At 25.5% G+C, this 23,322-nt stretch overlaps 1 protein-coding gene across 2 annotated transcripts; it reads right to left on the bottom strand.

Annotated features, from left to right (window-relative positions):
• Positions 1-375: 375 nt before the first annotated feature.
• Positions 376-8,353, bottom strand: LOC145841947 (uncharacterized). Of its 2 annotated transcripts, none has more exons than XM_082949300.1 (11): positions 8,228-8,353; positions 7,656-7,863; positions 6,388-6,546; positions 5,908-5,962; positions 5,246-5,328; positions 3,392-3,430; positions 2,904-2,991; positions 2,318-2,452; positions 1,805-2,050; positions 1,065-1,115; positions 376-807 (listed from the first exon to the last, which is right to left on the bottom strand). In XM_082949300.1, exons 1-11 carry the CDS (start codon positions 8,251-8,253, stop codon positions 680-682), a joined length of 1,218 nt encoding a protein of 405 aa, XP_082805426.1. In that variant the 5' UTR covers positions 8,254-8,353; the 3' UTR covers positions 376-679. The 2 variants fall into 2 exon arrangements, with proteins under 2 accessions (XP_082805426.1, XP_082805509.1); XM_082949383.1 differs by having other exon boundaries at positions 1,817-2,050.
• Between the last annotated feature and the right edge of the window lie 14,969 nt (positions 8,354-23,322).

The following is a 23,322-nucleotide window of genomic DNA, read 5'->3' as shown; positions in this document are numbered from 1 at the left end:
TCTTGAGCGGAATTATTCTCCTAATTTTCTCTTATCTCTTAAAATGCAATAAGCTAACTTAGCCTATCTAATCTTCAAAACAATTAACCCTTTATTATCCTAAACAAACTAAATATTTTGGGCTGTTTTAATTTAAACTTACTTAACTTAGTTTTTGGACAAGGATAAGTGATATCCTTTTTTTATTAAAGTTAGGTTTAGGGCCAAGTTGACACAAAATATGGCCTTTAAATATGTAGGGGACAATATACTGTTTTAATGACTTACCCTAGTAATTGTATAATTTTAATTTTAACTCAATCGAACTTACATACTTAACCTTAATGATAAATCCAACTTGGAAACCCTATTAATACGACAACATACAATATAATATAACGAAACGTGATTTATTTTTAAAAAGACGAACAAATAGAAACATGTGTACTACAAAATTATTTAATCTTTTAATTTTACCTGTACATCACAAAAGAATCTCAGTTTTGCATTTCTCCCCCGTTTGTGACTTGAATATCTGCCTTAACAAGGGACCAAAAAAACTTTTGGAGACCTTGATTTGTTAAATTTTCATATGAATTTTAAAACCCCTTAAAATGATTTAAAAGGGTTAAAAAGTGCTTCAAAAAAACATGCAGATTTCGTCACAAACGGGTGAGAGTTTTTACAAAAGATGAGAGAGTTATCTCTGGTAAGGGTGGTAGGGCTTGGCGCCCCCTTGCTGCTGCTGTTGCTGGGGCTTTCCGTTCTGGGCTCCCTGGTTACCGTATCCCTGGTTGCCGCTCTGCTGCTGCTGGTTACCGTATCCGGCTGTTGTTGGGGAGGAAAAGTTGTTATAAGATTAGGAATTAATTTCGTTAAGATGCAAGATAAATATCCAACTTAAACGAAGCTAATTTTTACCTCTAATTCTAATGCTTTAAATTTTATAGAATTAATAATTGAAATCGAAACATTTAAATTCAAATTCATAAGTAAGAACTTTTAATTTTATTAGCCCTCTACAGATATTTTAGTGTTTGAAAACAATTAACAAAGGAACTTTTTCAACAATTACTAAAACTAACTTTTCATTGGGCCGTAGTTGGAGTTGTTCTGCTGATTGTAATCTCCCATAGCTGAAATTATCATATAAGTATAAAAAAAAAGACAACAAAAATGATAAATATGTCACATGCAGTTACCGATTTAAAATATCTAGCACAGATTTACCTTTAATTAAAATAATTGAGTACAAGTCTTATACCGACTATTTCGAAATCTTATTAAAAACAGTTTTACTGTTAAATAGTTTGTTTGTAATAACATTAAATTAATAAATATGAAAATTGTTATTTATACAGAAAAAAAAACAAGTGAATTTTAACAAGTACATACCTATCTTGGATAATGCACTTGGAATATCTATTCAGAAAATATTGTTAATTTTCATAAATATACATTAATTATAACTTCGAACTTAGATTAGTCCATGCAAACAATACTAAGTCAGTGAAAATTGTCAAACTTTTTAAAGCTTTTTTCTAGCCACAGTTTCCAAATTGTATTTTGGGTTGCAGTTTCAAAATAACTTTTATACGAGTAAGCAAAATTTCTTGTTAATTTAAGTTAGTAACTCATGCTTAGGCTTGAAACATCAAAAAAAAGTTAAATAATTCTATGATAAAAACTTTTTAAATATTAAAACATTATTCTTGAGAGGGAATATTCAGTCAATATAGAACCTTACTTAATTTGCAACCTTTTAACAGGAAACATGTCACATGCAAAAAAGCCGTTTTAAAAAGTTGAACAAATTTCCACAAACCTTTCTTACTACCTTGCTGCTGCTGGCCCTGCTGTTGTCCTCCCTGCTGGCCGTAACCCTGCTGTCCTTGTCCCTGTTGCTGCTGTCCGTACCCCTGTTGGCCGTTCTGACCTTGTTGCTGCTGCCCATAGCCTTGCTGACCGTTCTGTCCTTGGGCCTGGCCGTAGCCCTGTTGCTGGCCGGTCTGCTGTTGTCCCTGCTGCTGGCCGTAACCTTGCTGCTGCTGGCCGTAGCCCTGGTTGTAACCTGATACGAAAAAAGGGTGTTTTAGTAAAATTGAGGGGATTTTTTTAATTTTTAGAGTTTGATGACAGAGCTTCAGACTGCGGAACGTCTTCAGTTTTTACATGGAAAGTTTTCCAGGTAAAATATCAGACTGACGTGTTAAATGACATCATAGCCCTTTTAATATAATGTACACTTGAATTATTTTAATTTAAAATGGTATTTAGGGTGGATTAAAAGTTAAAAATTTGAGTCCATTTTATTTTTACTTATAAATAACCAACTAACCGTAACCGCCGTACCCTTGTTGCTGGGCACCGTACTGGCCCTGCTGTTGGTAGGCGTTGTAGCCTTGTTGCTGCTGGTTGTAGCCACCGTACCCTTGTTGCTGCTGGTTGTAACCACCCTGCGCTCCGTATCCACCTGAAACATTAATCATTGTTGTCAAGGAGATTCATAGATAGGTGTTATTGACAACAAAGTTATATTTTAGAGCTCAGTATGCGGTATGTCTTCAAAACAAAATTTCAAAAATTTTGTGGTTCTGACTGACGTGTTATGTTACATCATGGCTCTTTTAATCAATAAGTATCAAAGCTGATTATATCAAAAATATACAGGTTAATTATTTTTTAATCTTTATTTCAAATCAAAAAATAAGTATGAAGATGCAATACTAACTCAAATCAATTCAGAATTATACTTGTTCATTTTTAAGATCTAATTCTTATTCTCTATACAACATAAGCTTGGGTGAATTTGTTATGGAAATACTAAGGTTTCTTTTACATTTATTCTATTAAAAATATCATACATTTATATATATGTATATATGTATTTATACATATATGTTTATTTATCACAAAGCACAAACCGTATCCGGAGTTGTATCCTTGTTGGTAGCCCTGGTTGGGTCCGTAACCTCCGTAACCACCCTGGGGTTGGCCGTAACCACCCTGGTACTGTAAAATAATAATATTGATTACCATTTATCAGTATATTGTTTTTTAATAGATTTTTTCTATTTAAAAAAGCTCAGTATGCGGTATGTCTTCAGCACAAAACTTTTTTTTTAATATTTGTGGTTCTGACTGACGTGTTATGTTACATCATGGCTCTTTTGACTGGATCATGGTTAAACTAAGGTATTTACATTTATTTTGAATTTAAATCCAATCAGAGGTTGTTAAAATTAATAGTTTTTGTTTGTATTTATATATATGTTAAATAATTCATAACAGAACATTTTTGATAACATGACTGAATTGGTATTTTTGGTTGTTTTACACAAATTATTGAAACAAATTTTCAATCAGTTTTTTTTTTTTTTTTTGTATCAATAAATCAAACAACTAAACAAACCTGTGGTTTTGGTCTGTTTTCTACGCTCTTGGCCTCAACCTGGATTAAAAAAATTAAAATAAATTTTCATTCATCATATGCTAAAAGTATCACCTTCATTTCAATGGTTTGGATCTTTAAATTTTGGTTTATATTTGTTTAACTTTTAAATTCATTTAAACTTTTTGTCAATTTTTTTTTCAAATGCTATGAATTTAATTCATTAATTTTGTTTTTTTTTTAAGCAGATTACTTGAAATGAAAGTGATACATCAATGAAATGTTATGTTAATAGATGACAAACCAAAATGTTTCATAACTATCACTTATTAGTTTAGTTTAGTTTTATAATAAAATTATGTTTGGATACACTTTTTAATAAGTTTGATTTTATTTGCTAATTATTATTTTATTTTAAAACTATCTTTTTACTTCTTAATTTAAGTCACTACAAATAGTTCTACTTTTAACTTAGTTTATACTAATTTTAAATTTTCATACTTAAGTTAAATATTTGATGTTTGACAGCTATTATTCAACTTTATAAAAAGATTTCAATTTAATTTTTCAAGCACTATATACTTAAATACTTAAGAACTAAATAACAAAATACTTAATATTAATTTACTACATTTTAATCTAGTAGTAAGGTTATTTGTAGAACAATTAAGCATATTTAATTTTTATAATTGAATTTTAGTAATTAGTTTACCACAACTTTATCTTTAGCCTTAAGATAAAATTAAATATTATAAGCAATTTTGGTTTGTTGGTAATTATTTTTCTAAATGGTAATCATTAACTATTTACTAAATATTCTGTTTCTCTTAAAACTATTTAAGTGGTACTAATTTGATGAGTACTAATTTGATGATACTATTTATTTTTAATTATTTGATTTTAAGCTGAAATTTTATTTATTCTACATTATAACTTTTTTAGACTATATTTCTTTTGTTATTTGTTAGTATTAAGTGATTTTTATGCAACATTTTACAGCAAAAAGCAAATTAAAAAATAAAATTTGAACATATCCAGTTTTTATCTTCAATTTATATTTGTTATTATAGAACATATTTCAAAATTTTATACAAAAACAAAAGAGAATATAAAACTTATGATTAAAATTTTAGATTGAAATCTTTTTAAACAGAATAAAACTTATGAAAAATAAATCGGAATGTTACTAGCATAAAAAACTGGTATGTCAATCCAAACAAATTTGTAAATATAAACTAGTTAACTTACTACACTTTATAGACAAACTTGATACTATGTATAACAACTTGAAATATGTAAGAATATGTTTTATGTATTTATATATAATGGCTGTACAAATCATACTAAATCCAAGGTATTGTTACTTAATCATTAGCTTAATAACCAAAACTTAAATAATCTAATACTATCAAATGTAGAGTTAAAACTTTTAACTTAATTATCACCAAATGTAGAAAAAACTAACAGTTTAGGTGTTATCTTAAGCAAGTAAGTTTAGCTAATGAAACATTAATTCTAAGAAACTTATTTAATATCAAATATGACTTAAATTACATTTTATCTTTAACTTTATTTAACTTAATTTAAACCTTAAATACCCCCCTGAAAATGGTATGAAACATTTGTAAGTGCATCATGTAGTTTTGTGTTGTGCTGTGCATGAGTGTCATAGTACAGTTGCCAGATAAACATTGAAAATTTGGTAAAATTTTAAAATCAAAACACTACTATGTTTAATGACAGTTTGAATATTGAAGACTTTTTTAACTTTGAAAAGATTTGAAATTAATCAAACAGCAACTGCACAACTTCAGTTTTATGAGCATGTGTTTTTGTTGTGCGTTTGGTAAACAAAAATATTCATGTAAAATGTACCCTCTTGTCTTTGATCTGATGGTAATGTTTGGCGACCGCCTGGCTTACACCCTCTTGGTTGCCAAAGGTGACGAAACCGAAACCTTGAAGTGAATAAAAATAAACAAAATTAATTTAAGTTAAAATACTTGATCCACAGCTTGGCTATCTCACCTTTTAAGCTTCACAATACTTTTTTTGTTTATTATACAATTTTAAGCTTGAAATTCAGAAACTTTAATTTTAAATTGAAAAAATTTTGATAAACAATATAGATGTTGAGTAGATTTTAAAAATTTTAGATAATTAGTAAATAAATTTATAGAAACAAGGCTCTTCTTTATTTAAACTTATGGTGAGACAGTCAGCGTTGAGTCCTTCATTTTTGATAAATAAACAACTAAACTTACCTGTTTTAAAAATGTTGTGAAACTAATTTTTAATTACTGAAAAATAGTATTTATTATTTTATCTATTCATATCATAAAATAAAAAAAGTTTGTTCCACAGCATTTTTATTATTGGGAGTAGTTTTTCTGACTTACCCAACTTCTCAACAGCAGTCTTGTCTAAATTGTGGACTTTAAATTAATTTTAAGACTTACTTTTTGATTTGGGGTTCCATGGCCAGCATTTATTTTAATTTATAACTTAATAACTTTAAATTTTTTTTTAATATTTACCTTTATGAGGACGGCTGGGATCATTCTTGTCTGGCACCAAGTTGACCTCGGTAACCTGTATGAACAAGTTTTTAAATTTATTTATTGTGCTTGTATTATTTATAATAAAAATGGGATACAATTCAAAGATATAATTATTGAGTTTTTTTAAATCTATAATTTTTTCTAGTTTTGGTTTTAGCTTTTACATTTATCAGGGTTGCCAAATGTTTTTGGAAAATGTTTGCTAGGTTTTCAGTGATTTTTGTTCACAATTTCAGGTTTTTCTTAAAATTTCTCTAATTCCAGGTTTTTTAGCAACCTTGATATAACTCTATTTTACCTTTTTAAAATAATAAATAGTTCATATGAATATATCAAAATACCTTTAATTTTCTGGAATAAGTAAACTTGTAATAAATTTTTAAATGATATTTCATGATAAGCTTAAGAACTTTTATATTGTTAATACATAATTCAAAAGTTTAAAATCCAACAAACAGGAGCATATCTGGAGAAGTAGCTCTCAACATCTTCTTTGGTTGTTTCCATGGAGAGGCCTCCAACAAAAATTTTGTTGCCCTGACCCTGGGCTGCTCCGTAACCTCCGGATTGTCTGGCCGGTTGTTCGGATCTGGGTGTGCACTTCTTGGCGTCAATCTGTCAAGAGAAGAATACATTTTATATAGTTTTGAAGATGATTAGTTTGAAAATACTAGATAATTTCCTTTTTTAGAAGCTGGGTTCAAAAAATAGTATTTGCTAAATATAAACTTAAATGCAATAACACAATTTTGACCACTGTTATCAAAAATAGATAGTGGTTTCTGGAAATAATATATCACATGGGATATTGTAAAGCAGTTTCAAATAATTATGATAGTTCAATATCAACTTAACAGACTTGTAAAATTTGAAAATATTAATTGTACAGAAATGTCAAATTTAAGCTAAATTTGTAAGAAAATTTAAGCAAAACTTGTAAGAAAATTTAAAATTTAATTTAAATCATATTTTATTATATATGTTTACTTACTTATTTTACAATCAGACTTTTAACATAACAAAACATTTACTTATTAAAAATCATTTTGACTTCACTTAAGGTGGCCACAGGTTTTAATAAATCTTCTTCCAAGTTTTTTAGTTAACAAGTATTCATAATTTAGAAAAAAAATATTCAAAATTAGGCTTAAATTGTTTAGCTTAAAATGATGGTATTACTGTGTTATTAACACTGTAGAATATACAATTTTTCTTTTTAAAATATTCCTTATTACAAAATATTAATAAATTTGATACTATAACTATCTAACTCCTTGGGTTTTAATTAACATTTTTAAATGAATTGAATTTCAGATTTGCCCAGGTAAAATGGCCACTTTATCTACATAAGTATATCAAGTTTTTAAATGTTCAATATACTTATATAATTAATTCTATACATTAATGTGTGGTCAGTTTGACTACTCATTAATTTATAAATTATTAATTTAAAAATTTAATTTAAAATCTTTTTTAATTTATTTTTTGCATGAAATGCCACAAAAATGTTAATGAGGAGTTTTTATTTAATTTGAGGTTTTAAGATGATAAATCCATTAGCTTATATGGAATAAAACAAGTTTGTCAAAATAACAATAAGGGTGTGAGAATTTGCTTAATATTAACAAAAATCAATAAATTGTGCTTATACTTGCACTAGTCAGCATAAATTAAGAGGCCTTTAAAAACATTAAAATAATAAAATTATAACAATTTTAACAAACCCTCTTGTTGTCAAGGGTGTGAGGGCAGTTCTTCAAGACGCCGTCAATGCTGGCGGGGTCGGTGTAGGTGACAAAACCGAAACCCCTGGAGTTTCCGGTCTGCTTGTCCACCATGAGGATGCAGTCCTTGATGTTGCCGTACTTGGCAAAGTACATCCTCAGGCTGTCCTCTGTGGTTTCTCTGGCAATTCCTCCAATAAACATCTTTCTGTGGTATAATTTAAAGATATTATATTCCATTATAAATTTGTTTGATTGATAATACAAGCAAACTTGTCTGGTAAATTAAGACTTATATTTATATGTCATGAAATTTTAACTATGTTGTACTGTAAACTTAAAATAAAAATTCAAGTAATAATTGTTTTATTTTACTTATAAAATGATTTAGATATTTTATTTTAACATATTTTTTATGTTTTGTAAATCTAAATCTTTAATTATAATTTTATTTTGCATTGAAATTCAATTAATAGAGGGTTTATCAAGATATATAAATTAATAATATTAGTGCATATTTAAAAAACTTAATAAAAAAAATTCAATAAAAAATTACAAATTTTATCACTAACCCAGCTTCATCATCTCCAGCAGCCATGATTTTTGTTGTGTAATTTTACTAGTGAAAAAATTAAATGGAATTTGTGTAGCACCAAAAGGTTTATGATAGGAATGACAGTTATTTAAACTATTCTACTGCAATAAAGTTATTTAATTAAATAGATATTACTTTATACTAAAAGTAAATTGTGTTAAAAATTGAACCTTATTCCTTTCAACTAAAAACTAAAACTATTTTGTAGATACAGTTTGTTGTATTGTGAAATAGATGAAAAGTTGCAATTATATTTATTAATAACATTTTATCTGTGATTATACTGATAAAAAATATGACATGGATAATACATACTTTATTTCTTTACTCAAAAACTTCACTATGGAAACTAAATTAAGTAAGTTCTACCATTTCCTAAAAAAATCAAAACTACTGTACCCACAGTTTCAAAAAAAGCTAGGGAGGGAAAATTCTAGACTAACAAAAATTTAGTCAGTTTTGGCTCTGAGAAAATGGCTTTTTTTAAATATTCACAACGAATTACACAAATTGATACAGGGCTGTTTTGCTACCAAAAACTTTCAAAAACACTATTACCAGGGTTTAAGAAAAAAGAACTCTGAAACCTCGTCAAAATATAATTTAATTCTTACTTTTTTTTTTTAACCAAATGGACTTTAAATGGCAAATTGGACTAATACTATCAAAGCAAAACCTAACTTGAGCTTTCGTATCAGGTCAAATAATATTTTTTTTGAAGCAAGAAAATTACATAAAAAATATAAACTTTAACTCAGTACCTAAAAAAATTAAACTTAAATTAATGCCCGTAATAGTTGTTTATAAATTTTTTAGGAAAAAGTTCTATCGAGTATTCTTATTGGTTGCTGTACTTGCTACTTCTTAATACTATTAGCACTTGGAAAATAAAGTTTTAGCATAAACTTAAAATGTACGTAATGTTAATAAAAAAACATTTAATTTTATCTACCTATACAATACAGTAGAAAACTCGCTTGCATAAAATTATCACAAAACTTAGTGTTTGAAAGTATATTAAAAGATAAACTTTTCTATCAAAGTTTGAACTTTGATTTAGAAATAGTAGATCATTTAAAGTTGATATATACAGTAAAAGTAAAAAAAAATTATAGCTTTACTACTGAAATAAATCTTTCAAATATTAAAATAAAACTTAAATTTAAAACGATGATTAGTAATATGATTATGATACCAACAAATATTTTAAAACTTTATCTTAGTTATAAATATTAAATACATATACTTAATATTTTGTTCATGTTTATAGTACATTGAGCTGATAAGACCCGTTTTAAGCAGAAACTACAAAAATGAGACATGCTTAACAAAATTAACTTAAGTTGTATAACTAAACTTATATTAAACAATATTTTGCTTTTTGAAAAGGTTTATTATAATTACAAAATTCATTAGAGTAAGAAAGCATAGACAAACAACCTAAAAACAAATTCTTCTAAAGGTGTAAAATATTTTTAAGGACTCTAGTTTTTATACTTGCAAAAAATTTCAATAAAGAAAACATTTTTAAAAGTAAGCTTTTGAAAAATTGAATGTTTAGTACGTGTTTGATAATTTTAAATATTTTGTTAGTCATTGAATAAAAGTGATAGTTTAAAAAATAATTCCAATTTGATTTACTGCCGAGTGTTTAACTGCTTCTTAGTGAATTTGCTAGGTTGTTGTTTGTGTCGTCACACCTGTTAAAAACAATTTCATAAATATTAAACAAAACAAGGTTAAGAAGGTTTTGAAAAACTTAAACTAAAACACTTGGTAAAATGACAGCGTAATACAAAAATTTTAAAACCAGAAATATGTCTTTAATAGTCTTTAATATTAGATATTTAGTACTTAAAGATTTTTAAGATACAAAAAAGTGGACTACAACTAGGTTGAACAAAAAGAAGTAGATCGAAACGAATTTGGTAAAAAAGTTGATTAATTTTGCAATTTAGTTAAAAATTATATTTTTTAATTCAATGTAATTTATTTTTTCTATCATTAAACAAAAAAAATTCCAAAAAATTCCAAAAAATATAAAATTTTAATTTTACAAAATTCATAAAATAAGAAACAGTTATAATTGAAAAATGAGTTTCACTGATGGCAGCTTATACTGACAAATGCAACACGAACAGTAAAATGATGACAGCTTAAAACCACCGTTGTTTCTTTAGGCGAAAATTATTGAGTTCACTAGTTTGTACATACTGCAGTGCAGTGTTGGTAGGAAATTAAATCTATAAAAGTTTATATCTAAAAGATAAATTAACTTTTTTGTATATTTTAAATTTTTTATAGCCTGTTTAACGGTTTTATTTTAAAAAATCACTACTTCATTTTAGATGATCATACGGCTCTTTGTTTGTATTTTGACATTTATTCTACATAATCTAAGTTTTATAAAATAACAAACAATTAGCAAACGTAAAAAATATGGTAAACTAATTGCCATTGATAAGTTTCACACTGATATCATTTAACTTTATTTTTTTAGTTGAAAAATAGAGAAAAATGCATGAATTCTTACAAAAAGTAGAAATTAGGAGTATACCTTCTATAATATTAGTTACTAAAAGGTTTATTCCTGCACTGAATTAACTAGAAGAAAATTCACCAAACGCTATCCCCAAAAAAAAAACCAACGATAAAGTTTGTTAACAACACGCAAGGTCAAACTACTTATTGTTGATTTAAACGAAACACCAAAAGTTATTTAAAATATCGAAAACTTCAGTCACAGTAGTTTATTTAATTTGTATTCAAATAATTCTTATGTGTGTTAAAAAAGAGTTTCTACATTAAAAAAAAAAATTCAAAGTCCTTGAATAGAAAGGGAGTTTTGTGAAATAAAGAAAAGTGACTAAGCCAAAAGTGAAAACTACAAATTAAACTAAGAACTAAATAGTTTTTTTGATACTAATTAAAGTATTAAAATAAATACCTACTGGATATAGAAACAAAAGTTAAAATAACTATTAGTTTACGTATAATAAAGAGTTATAAATAGAAACTTAATAAAAAAATAAAATTTTGTGGTAAAATTAAAGAAACATAGAAAAATGACAAATATAGAAACAGAAGTATTTATACTCTTTAAACCCCCTAATAATTCAGTAACGTAACAAAAACAACATAAACAAAGTAATATGCTTATGATGAAAAAAGAAAAAAATATCTAGATTAAAACTTTTTCTTATATATAATAAATATGTTTAAACTTTGGTTAATTTTGTGTTGTAATGACTTTTATATGACTTCTGTACTTTAATAGTTCATTAACTCTCAGTTTAATAAAAATTGTTTTCGACTAAAAGTTATAATAATTTTGTGGGAAATAGGTATTAAAATATCAAAATTATCAAAGCAAACATAAAGCAAACCTTCACATAATGTCCAATAGTTGATAATTTCAAAAGAGGAAACTCAAACAGTGACCTAAAAAAATTTACAAAGAAGCAATTTAGTTCCATTTAAAAAAAACTGAATATAAAACTTAAATATAAACTAATTCATCAATTAATAAATAGTGATTACTTACCTAACGGAAGATATTCATTCACTAGTTCATCGGTTGTACGGTTCACACAAAAATGTTTGTATTTTATTCTACGATTCATTGCCCATCTCTAAAATAAAAAAAAAATACTTAGTGTTATGTTAAACGTAATAAATAATTAATTTTGCCAATGATTTAATTTATAAGAGTAAAAAATTGTAATAACAGGTTGTAAAAGATCGAATCAAACACAAGTTATGGTTTAAAGAAAAAATTTATAAAACAAAACTTTTTGTCGACAATTTTAGTATTTAGTATGATTCTTCATGATTTGCCCGGTTTTTGTGAAAATTTAAACCTTGAATACCTAGACTAGAAACTTTTTTACAACTCAGTAGAGCTTCAAGCGGCAAAAATTTAAACCATGTTATTAAAAAGTAATTATATAAAACTTCTCACCCTAATCCTTTCCAAATCATCAACACCAAGCGCTCTTGCCAGCAACATTTTGTCTTGAAACCTCCATATTTTGTGGTTGTAACACAAAAAGTAGCTGTTCAGGACAATCAGTTGCCATTTCTTGAATCTACGTCTTATTGGTCTGTTTAAAATTTGTGTTTATTTTGTACACCAATAAACTGATCTTTGAATATTTGTATGAGTTTTAAAATAATCTATTAAGTTTTAGAAAAGTTGCTGATAAAAATACGTTAGTTAGTGATTAAGAGTTTTACGAACAACAATGTACTTAGAGTATTATAAACGTAGTCAAGTTTTTCTTTTTGCACTTTTTATATTTTTGGTAAAAATATTCTAACTTGAGCTTTAATCAATATCTGTAAAGTTGTTACTAATTTTGACAACTTAAGTAACAACTTCAAACTGCACTTAACTAATGAAACAACGTTATAAAAAGGAGTAAAAACTAGTATTTCTAAATGTATAACCAACTTAATTTTAATAACTTTTCTTTTAAAGAGCTCAAGTTAATTTATAACTAATGCTTATTTTATGATAAAAAAATTGTATGACCCTAGGCAGTTATTGACTTATAGTTTTGTTTTAATATTAAAATATTACTACTTAATACAAGGGTCTGTTAAAATAAAACTTTAAATGAAAAAATAAATTCGACTAGATCCCTGGACAAGACCCTTAAACGTATCCGTGGTGTGCGACTCGATAACCGAAAGGTTATTTTGTGCACCGGGTCCTACGACCAAATAATTAGAGCGTATTTTTATGTCGATCAATAAAATATAATAAATAGGTTAAACGTACTTTTAAGAATGTAATTAACTATTAATGTACTTGATGACTACCGAATAAAGAAGAAAATGTTACAACCTAAACTATAAAGTTTATATTAAAGAAGAAAGTAAAAAATTAAGAAGCTCATACTGTAACAAATTAAGCAAGCTTTGTGGAGTTATTTTTAAATAAAATTCAAATTAAACTAGTCTAGCTTGAAACTTTTTTATTGTATTAGAGGAAGTTAAACTTTAAACAAAAAAATTGGAAGTAAAAGTGCATTTGTTAAGAATTAAAATATTTTATACCAAGTAAGTTTTTTCAAAACTGTATTTAATAAAACTTTATTTGAAACACCATCTAAGTTTACTGCTTAAAAAATCAGCTTTATGCTGTTTTACTTCAAATAATCTATGTAACATTAGATGGTTTTTTTTTTATAAAAATTATAGGAATAAAAAAGCATTTTTACATGCCAAAAAATCATTTTAAATTGAAAAAAAGCACAAAACCTATAACAAAAGTAAAAGTTTATTATAAATGAGTTCATATAAATGTAAAAAGCAAGTTTTTTATAAGTTTTTGGAGTTTGCATTTTTATACGTTTCACAAAAAATTAAATCTATATATGAATCTTATGTGATTGATTTGGTTATAAAACTTTGTAAAATTAAAATGAATAATAAAACTTAGTAGTTGAACAAAAAAGAATTAAAACGTGTTCAAATTTATATTCTTAATTCTTAAAACCTCATGATTAGTAATTAAAAATACCTTTTTTAAAACTGAGTTAGTCTGATTTACAACGATATATTATAGCTTTATTAAAAACTTTTGTATTCAAAGCTTTTTTGCCAACTTTATTATCTATTGTTTTTCTACAAGAAAAATGTGATTTAATTGTATGCTTTTGTAATAAATCATATTTTGGTGGCTTTAAGCTTTAAATTTTTTCAATATTAAACTTTATTTCGATTTAGTGAAAACTTGGAAGTTTTTGTTAATGTTTTAATGCAACTTTTATTTTGGAAAACATATGCTTTTATTTTCAAATATAAGTCACCAATGAAGCAAACTTCAATGCGAAAAAATTTAAATAAGTATTAATAAAAATTTATATAAGCGGCCTAACATATAAGCTGTTTAATGACTTTTTACGTTAGAAAATTAAATTCAATTATACAAAATTGTAAAGTAACAAATTTTACCTTCCATAAGCATTTTGCAAGTTTGACTGTCCTGTGTGCTGTCCATTGTTCACAAATTGCGGTGGTTGTTGTTGTCCACTTGGCAGGAACTGTTGTTGTTGTTGTTGTTGTGGTTGTCCACTCGGCAGGAATTGTGCTGGTAGGTGCTGTCCATAGGTCTGGAATTGTGGTTGATGTCCATAGTTCCCATCAATTGCTGCTCCATTAACCTGTGCAAAATTATTATTCTGAGGTGGATAGTTAAACTGTACATAATTTACATTCTGACCTGGTATGTTAAAGTTTCCGTAGCTTCCGTTCTGACCTATTTGGTTGAAGTGTCCATGGTTTCTATGCTGAACTGATCCTCTATAATGTCCGTAGTTTGCCGAATCATTCAAGTTTCTTCGCACAAGATCTTTAGCTTGCTGTTGAAATTTATTTAAAAAAAAATAAGTTTAAATCAGATATATTTATTTTGGCTCAAGTAAAAGCTGTTTTGGTTTTAAGTTATGTTTTTAGTGTTTCAAAGGGAAAAATGTTAATTAATTGAAAAAAGTCTAATAGAAAATATTCTAATATTTGCTAAAAAATACGAAACTTTGTAAACTAATTTACAAAAAGCTTTTTTCTTGCTTTAAGCGATTTTCAACTGAAAGTATATTTTTATTATTCCGCTTTTTTTTCTCGATTAGTTTAGGAAAAATACAAAATAAGTACTAGTGATTTCGTTAAGATTCTATAAGAATGCTGAATACTGCTAGAAATGTAAGTTATTGAAACTTAAAAGTTGTTTAGATTATAACTATTAGCTTAATAAGGTTTTTTTTATTACTGTTGGTAAAAATGTTTGTTTAGTTATCCAAATTTGTCTATTAAAAGTATAACTTTTTTAGCTTTTAATTATCAAATTTTTTTATTTAGCCAATGTTTCGTTTAAGTTTATTTTGTGACTTTAGTAATAAACTAATATAATTCCAATGCACGCTGCACAATTTAGTATATAAGATTTATGCAAAGATTTTTCATCATATAGCTTATTGTGGTCATCTAATGAAGTTTTTGAGTACCAACCATAAAGTATCTTGCTAAATAAAAAACTAAAGCCTATCCAAGTTTTAAGGACAGTCCATTCACTAAATATATTGTAAAATAGTCGAGTATCATCGTGCCCGTTTTTTTATTTAACCATAGTATTTATTTCGTTCTGTTAATTTTGTATTGGGAAAGAATAAAGAGCGAAACTTACTTTGAAGAATTGAAGTCTTATACTTAAATTAATTAATTAAACCAACAGTTTAGTATGAAATGACTATATGACGAATGCTAATTGTTAAACTTAAAATAGAAACGATCTCCAAAGCTACGGTCGAACTGGAGCAGGCTTGGTATTTCTTAAAAGACATTTTAACTCTGTTATTTTTTAAGAACTATCTACTTATTTCTTCTGCCCTTCACCTCTTAACTAAAACTTGTAGTATAAAACCTTCTTTTATTTTACTTAAACATTTCAAACACTAAAAAGTTTTGGTAAACGTTCTTTTTTCAGTCTGTTTAAGTAAAAGCTGTAGTGCTATAATCTAAAATTAGTAAAAAACACTGTGTTTAGTGTTAAAATATTTCAGGATTTATTTTATTATTTTAGTTAATTTTAGTTTTACACCCAGAAGTATTTTAACACTAAAAACAGTGTTTTTTTACCAATTTTAGAGTGTAGCACTACAGCTTTTACTTAAACAGTCTAAAAAAAGAACGTTTCTAAAAACTTTTTAGTATTCGTATAAAATAAACAAGTAAAATAAAAGAAGGTCTTATACTACAAGTTATGTTTAGGAGGAGCAAAGCAAATAAGTAGATAGTTCTTAAAAAATAACAGAGTTAAAATGTCTTCTAAGAAACAAAAACAAAGCTTTGTATTTTAAAGTAGTTATGTCACTGGTTTTATAAAAAAAGTTCTTTATGCAGCACCATATATCAAACAAAATTAGAAAAAAATCCAATTAAAATAGAGCAATGATAAATGTATGGTCCAAGTAAACTTTAGAAACTCATAGTTCTAACAAACAATAAAAATTAACTGTATGCTTAATTAAAATAAGGTTGTCCATTAGTAATATGCATTTCTTTATAAAAAAAAGCAAATTAAAAACAGTGCATGTGCTTTTTTTTTAAATATAGTGTTACTGTTTTGCTAAGGTTGCTTAAGCATTTTTTAATCTTTAGAAAATTAAATCATAAATAAGATGAAAGTATCTGTTTTGAAACTACCTAAACAATTTGATATTAGTTTGAAGCTTAATTTTATCTCAGCAATTGATTGTAGCTTTTTTTTCAAATCGTCCTTAAACTTGAATAAATTTAGAATATGTCTAACCAAAAAAATCGATAAACAAAACAAAACTTTAAATTTACTTTAAAAAAACAGCATAGTTTTGTTGAAACTACCAAAAAAGTCTAATAAACTTCTTATCAATTTAAATTTAAAGCAGAACGTAAGCTTTTTATACTAAAACTTACATTAATATGTTAATTAAGGTTAACTTACTTTATACGCAAGTCTCCATTCGGTTGGAAAACTATCTGTTCCATACCAGTAATCGTAGTCATCATAAGGTACTGTATAAAAAGCAAACAGTAAACTAATTTGGTATACTGAATGCAGTTTTTGCATTGTTTTAAACGAGCCCCAAAACGAAAATTACTTCAAGAAATTTTCATACACTTGTGTGTTTTTACTTTTGAACTTATAAGATTGAAAAGGTACTAGTAGTAGTAAAAGTGTACTTTCTTGTCTAAAAGGAATGTTTTAAAACTTTTATCAACATGATTGATGTTTAATTACTTGTATAAAATTGAATTAACACATAAATACTTTTACAGTTGCCGCTTACTTTAAACTAAGTGATGAGTGTTGGCTTTAAAATTATTTTAAAAAATCAAAAAAACATTTATTTTTATAATTTTGTAGTAAATAAAGCACTTTTACCCAAATTAGACATGTTTTAATTTGTGTTCGTTTAAAATTAATTAAAAATATCTTAAAATTTTAAATCTTTTTATATTTGTGTTATTAACAAAATACCTAAATCAGTTATCAAAGGGTCGAACTTCGTCCACCCGGACTCCTTAGGATAGTTGTGATTATCTAAAAGTATATTAAATTAAATAGTATATATAATATAAAAAAATATTAAGAACTTACAATACTGATTATTGACTCCAACGTAGTAGTTGTTACGAATGTGTTCTGAACAAAATAATTTTTGTTAGTCAGTAAAAAAACTTTAGAAATAAATTAGTACATAGATGATTTAAGATTTACTTTTTACTAAAAATTCCAGAAAAAAACTGTAAACTTTTATCTTAAACTGAGTAAAAAGAAGTAATAAGATGATATAAAACGATATAAGTAGCTTATATTAAATATGGCAAACGTATTTTTACTTTTTATTTGTCTTTTGGCAATATATATTGATCAAAACAAGTAAAAACAAAGTATATAGGTAACTTATTGTTAAAAAAAAGGTTTCTGTAAACTCTTAAATAGCCTTTGATAAAAAAAAAATATTCAAAAAAAATCAAAAAAAAAACGGTACCTGGTATAGTATTTCTAAGCATACTGGTAATAGTTATATCATTAGGTACTAAATAGACTATTAACTAAAAATTTACCGCCCTAATATAACAGCTCATAGTCTATAAAATAAAAAAAGAGCTGAAATCTCTTGTTTGTGTCTCAGTTTTCGTTATACGTAGCTCTCTCATTTAGTTAGTAAGGTGAGGGAAACTTTTGGTAAAAAATTGTGATAAACTTTATAAAACATTAAAATAATTCTATAACGTAATATAGACACCTCATAACCTCTTATTACCCCTTTTACAGGTTTAAATATTATTCCAAAGGAGTTTATAAACTGTTTATTTAAAATCTGTATTTTGTAATCTGTAAAACTCATACACATTTTAAACATTGAATATCAAAAATGAACATAAAAAAGACATGGATACTTTCAAAGCTTTTATATTAAAAATTACAAATTTTTACTCTTATAAGGTTATATATGTATATTGTAAGTATAAACTGTATAAAGTCTATATTTAAGAATAATTGTATACTTTTATCTATATTGTTTATTTTATTTGAGTAACCTTAATTGAAAACAAAGCTTAATCTAACAAAAAATTGAACTTAATAACTAAATTACTTAGTTATTTTTCATGATTTATGAGTTTGAAAAAGTTTTAAAGTAAAAAAGTGTTTAAAAAATAGAACTTAAATAAACTTGGGGTTGATAAACTGTTGATGACATGGAAAAAAAACAAATTGTTACAGAAAAAAAACTTATAAATGAGAAAAATATTAAAATATTTACGTTTATAAAAAAAAAACCATTGCACGTTACAACAGTTAGATAGGAAGACTTTTGACCAAAAAGAGCAGTAATATTAGTTTTTTCTTTGGACTGTTTTACAAGTTTTTATTTATTTTTTGGATTATTGAGCACAAAATGTGCACATTCAAAAATATGGCAAATTGACTCGGTCGTATTAAAACTTTTTGGTCGTTCAGTAATGTGCTTTTATTAAAGCTGTTTCATTACTTACTACCTTTGTAATTTAAATGTTTTAAATTTATCAAATACTTAATATATTTCAGTTAAAGTTATTAATGCCTGTTTGTTTTGTTTTAAATCTACCTACTTATATACAAGGTTTTCCTAAAATGTAGTAATATTTAGGCTAAAATGTTCATGTTTTTTTAAGGCTACTTAAATTAAAAAATTTATAATTTTCAGTAGAATTTAAAACAACAAAGTATTAAAAACTGCTAATATAGCAAATTTTTTTCATTGCCAACCAATTTACAATTGTGTCATAATTATTACAAATTTGTCATAAGTTTGAATGCTTAAAAGCACATTTTCTACTTACACAATAATCATTTCAAAATTCCACTTTTTTTACAGTTTAGTTATTTTCCAACGGTTTTATACAGAACGGAGCTATCATTTTTCTATTTCCTTTTTTTCTACTTTAGCTATATGCTGCTAAAAGTTGCGCAATAATTTTCCAACGGCTCTGCAATGCTTTATTGCTTTGTGCTACTTTTCAGTTGTATATTAGCTCAATTACAAACTAATTTCATTATGCATTACAAAGCTAAAATTTAGCTAAAAATGTGGTAGTATAAAAAATATGTGCATTTTAGGTATATTTGATCGTGTTTTTAAAATTATTGCTAATTGTGTTTAAAGTTTGAAAAAAAAAAACTAATGTAATGAACAAAAAAAAAAGATACACATATTACCATTAATAAGCGCCTAAGTTTATGTTTTTAGGTTAAATTTCAGTGTTAATTTATAATTATACAAATTTAACATCTTTAGATAAATGACTAGTTTTTAAATATTTTTCTGATTTTTCTTGTTTTTCAGTTTGGTGGAATGTTTTTAAAAATTTAAAACACTTGAATATATTTTTTAGGTGTCGATATCGCGATTAATATGAAAAACAAACGAATGAACTTTCTATACTTCATTATACACTAATTGAAGAAATTGAATAAATATATTAAAATATAGGTAGCAGTTTATAGATAACGAGTAAAAATATATAGAAACAGTCTTTCGTGTTATGGGTTAATTAGAATGAGCTTTCATGGGCCCCTGTAGTTTCAAAAAGAAATACTTATAACTTTTAAAAACGTTGAAATAAAAAACAACATCAATGCTGTCTACTCGCAATTTGTTTAAGAGCAAACTTATTAAACAAAGCCAAAATTATGTGTTTTTGGTATTTTGTTTCAAGCTAAAAACTATGTCCTTGACAAAAAGTTAAACTTTGTCCAAGTAGTGCACGATTCGATAACTGAAATATTTATCGTGCACCAGGTCTTTTGCGTTTTTTTAGCGTTCAATAAACAATATGTCGCCGGTGAGAAACTTTCGCTTTGCTGGCTAGATTTCATCTAGTATTTCAAATTCATAGTAAATCTAATAAAGCTTTTAATTTATGTGGTAAGACCACGATAGTGTATTTCATTTGCATTCTGCTTTTAAGTATTTCATATAAAATCTAGTTCTAGTTAAAATATTGTTCACCATATGCCAACTATTTTTAGAGATTTTTTGCGTTCAATAAACAATACGTTGCTGGCAAGAAACCTTTACTTTACTGACTGAATTTCATTGCACTTTAAGTTTTTAGTAAATCAAATACAGTTTTGACTTCTGTGGTAAGATTATAACAGTGCATATCATTTGCAATCTGCTTTAAAGTATTGCATTTAAAAAAAAGTTGTAGTTAAAATGTTGTTCGTCACTGCAAAATAATAACTTAAACAATAAGAATTGATCATAAATTTATAGTTTAATAGTGATGATTTACAGTACAAGTTTTAATATAACCTTATTGTTAGAGCATGATTTGTATCAACACTTTTTGTTTTTCAAAAATTAATTATGTTTTTAGCTTCAAATACTAGCAAATGTTTATACAAATGAGATAAAATACTTTTTCGTACTACTTAAAATATTTTTTAAAGCTTTAAGTAAAACAAAATATTTTTTTTTACTTATTTAAAAGCGAAAAGACTAGCTTAACGCTTATATATTAGTTTTTCTAAAACGCTAATTTAATTTTCAAATATTAGTAGCTCATTACTGTGGTTAACTTTTAATTCGATTATTCATTATTTTACTAACATTTTTGAGATTCATTGTAAAAATTCAAACATTTATGCCTAATGTGAACACAACATTACTAACTTAAAGTTTTTAAATGTTTATTTAAATCGAAAAATCAAATGTTTTATTAATACTAAAAGTTTTAAGCTAAACTTCTAAAAAGTATTTAGTTTAGCTATTAAAATGATTGGTTAGATTATATCCTCACACAAAACAACTAGGGTCTAAAACACTTTAAATGCTTTAATGCTAGATTACAAGTTTTTAGCTTTATAGTTAATATTCTTGCTTAACTAATTTCGCTTAGTAATTAATTACAATTTAATAACCTTATTTTTACTTCAAAGATAACATTTTAAAATAAAAACTTTTATAGTCTAAATTATTATAAATAGATATATAAACTGTCATATTAGTAATTAAATTTCGGAAAAAAAACTATTATTATTGATTTTTAAAATTCGCAATACGCTTGTATAAAAACTTAAAAAAATAAATTATTTGAATAAACAATTGATTTTTGTGGTCTATTTTGTGTGTATATACTCGGTTTCTCAAACTTTGTTCGTATTGCTGATTATTAAACAAAACAAATTAATTTTACAAGAGCAACATTTTGTTCATGTGATTTCTAATACAATAAAATGTTTAGTAAATTAGATGATCTGACAATGCTTAAAATACTATAGTTGATAAAAAGATACTAGATTAGTAAATTTTGATGTTTATTAATATGAAATATTATAAGTGGATTTTGTTAAAGTTAATGGACCTTAACTTATCTAATTTTAAAGATATTTCTTAATATATTTATTGCTTCTTTTATAAATCTACTAATATTTTATACTTATGCAGCGACATTTTAAAATCTTTAAAACAACTATAATTTAAGCTTATAGTCGTAATTGTACGTACACAGTTTCAAAAAAAACTAAATTTCTAAAAATTATGAGGAATTGCGTAGTAAATAAGTTTTTGATAAACCAAAAACGGTAAAAATTGTCAATTATTTGCCTTTCATTTTTGAAAATCGCATTCACTTTTTAATACAATTTTGTATTTACCTTTGTGATTGTTAAATCTTCCTTAAAGTATTTTTTAAAGTTAGACCATAAAGGCTCAAAAAATTGAAAGTTAGTAGTTTAAACCGATTTTAATTTAAATAATTTTTTAATTTAATTATATTGAAACATTTGACTTTCGGTCAGATTTTATAAGAATCATATACAATTTTCAAATATAAATTTAAAAAAATGTAATTTAGTTTTAGTTTTTCTTTTTAAATAATTATGCGTGGTTTAAGAAATATGTTTTTAGTTTATAATGCATAAGTAAGTTGATACAAACTTAAAATAAGATTTGTCGTGTTTAATTAGATATATCTTAGTATAAAGTATAAAAAACTATGTATCATTTAGTAACTTAAATTTTAACAGATCAGTTTACAAAACATAAGCTTTTTAGAAGATTTATTTACAAGTACTTGTAGATTAGCGTTTTATATTCATTTTACAACATACTTAAATAAATCAAAGTTTAAGAACTACAAAAATATCTAAACTAGCTTAAAACTTGTAATTTAAATCATTTTTCTGTTTTTAAATTTATTTTTGCCTGTATGTGAAACTAATGTTGAAAAAGTATTTTCTAAGTAAACACATCATATTTGTTACCAATAAAATAGAAAGCATATTTGTTACCAATTTTAATACATCTTTATTGAAACATGTGGTCTAAATCTATTATAAATATTTTTAAAGATGCTACATTTTGTTAATATATTCTATGTTTGCTGCACCTTAAAAGTAAAATTTATGTAAAATATTGGCAAACTTCTGAACAAATTACTAGTTTGAGCACGCTTAAAAAATAATACAAGTTGTCTTTATAATAAAATTTACGAGCATTAATTTAGCTGGATTAGCATTTTTTGCAATTTAAAAAAACGTTCAATGTTTAGATCTAATTATTTTCCTTACTTTAAAGCTAACTAGGATTTTTTTATTCTAAAGAACGTTTTTTTGCGTTCAAATTTTAATATTTTTTTACTAGTTGAACGTGAAATTCTTTATATTTCTTTTTCTTAGGGATTTTATGTTCAATTTAAGATAATTTTAGTAAAACGTACATTGGTCATGTCTAACGTAAAAACAGTTTAGATGAATAAAAAGCGTAGCTATTTAAAAAAGTCATAATTATGTGTATTAAAAAACTTTTTTTTTGCTACAGTAACCATTAGAAAATTTAAGGTTTTTAAATTTACAATCGGGCATATCTGTATAAACCATTTTTTTTTCATTATTTCCTAGTAGTGCAGTATATGCCCATAAGATCAAAATTGTTAATGTTATTCTAGTTTAAAAAAGTAAATAGTATATTTTTAATAACGCTTTAATAACTTAACCATTTATTTCAACATACTATGATTCACACTGTTTGTACCTAA

The sequence above is a fragment of the Thalia democratica genome, chromosome 1 (assembly GCF_965202585.1).
Source record: "Thalia democratica chromosome 1, ktThaDemo2.hap1.1, whole genome shotgun sequence".
Taxonomy (NCBI): domain Eukaryota; kingdom Metazoa; phylum Chordata; class Thaliacea; order Salpida; family Salpidae; genus Thalia; species Thalia democratica.
Note: the sequence above shows the minus strand (reverse complement) of the source record. Positions and strands in the feature narration are given on the sequence as shown.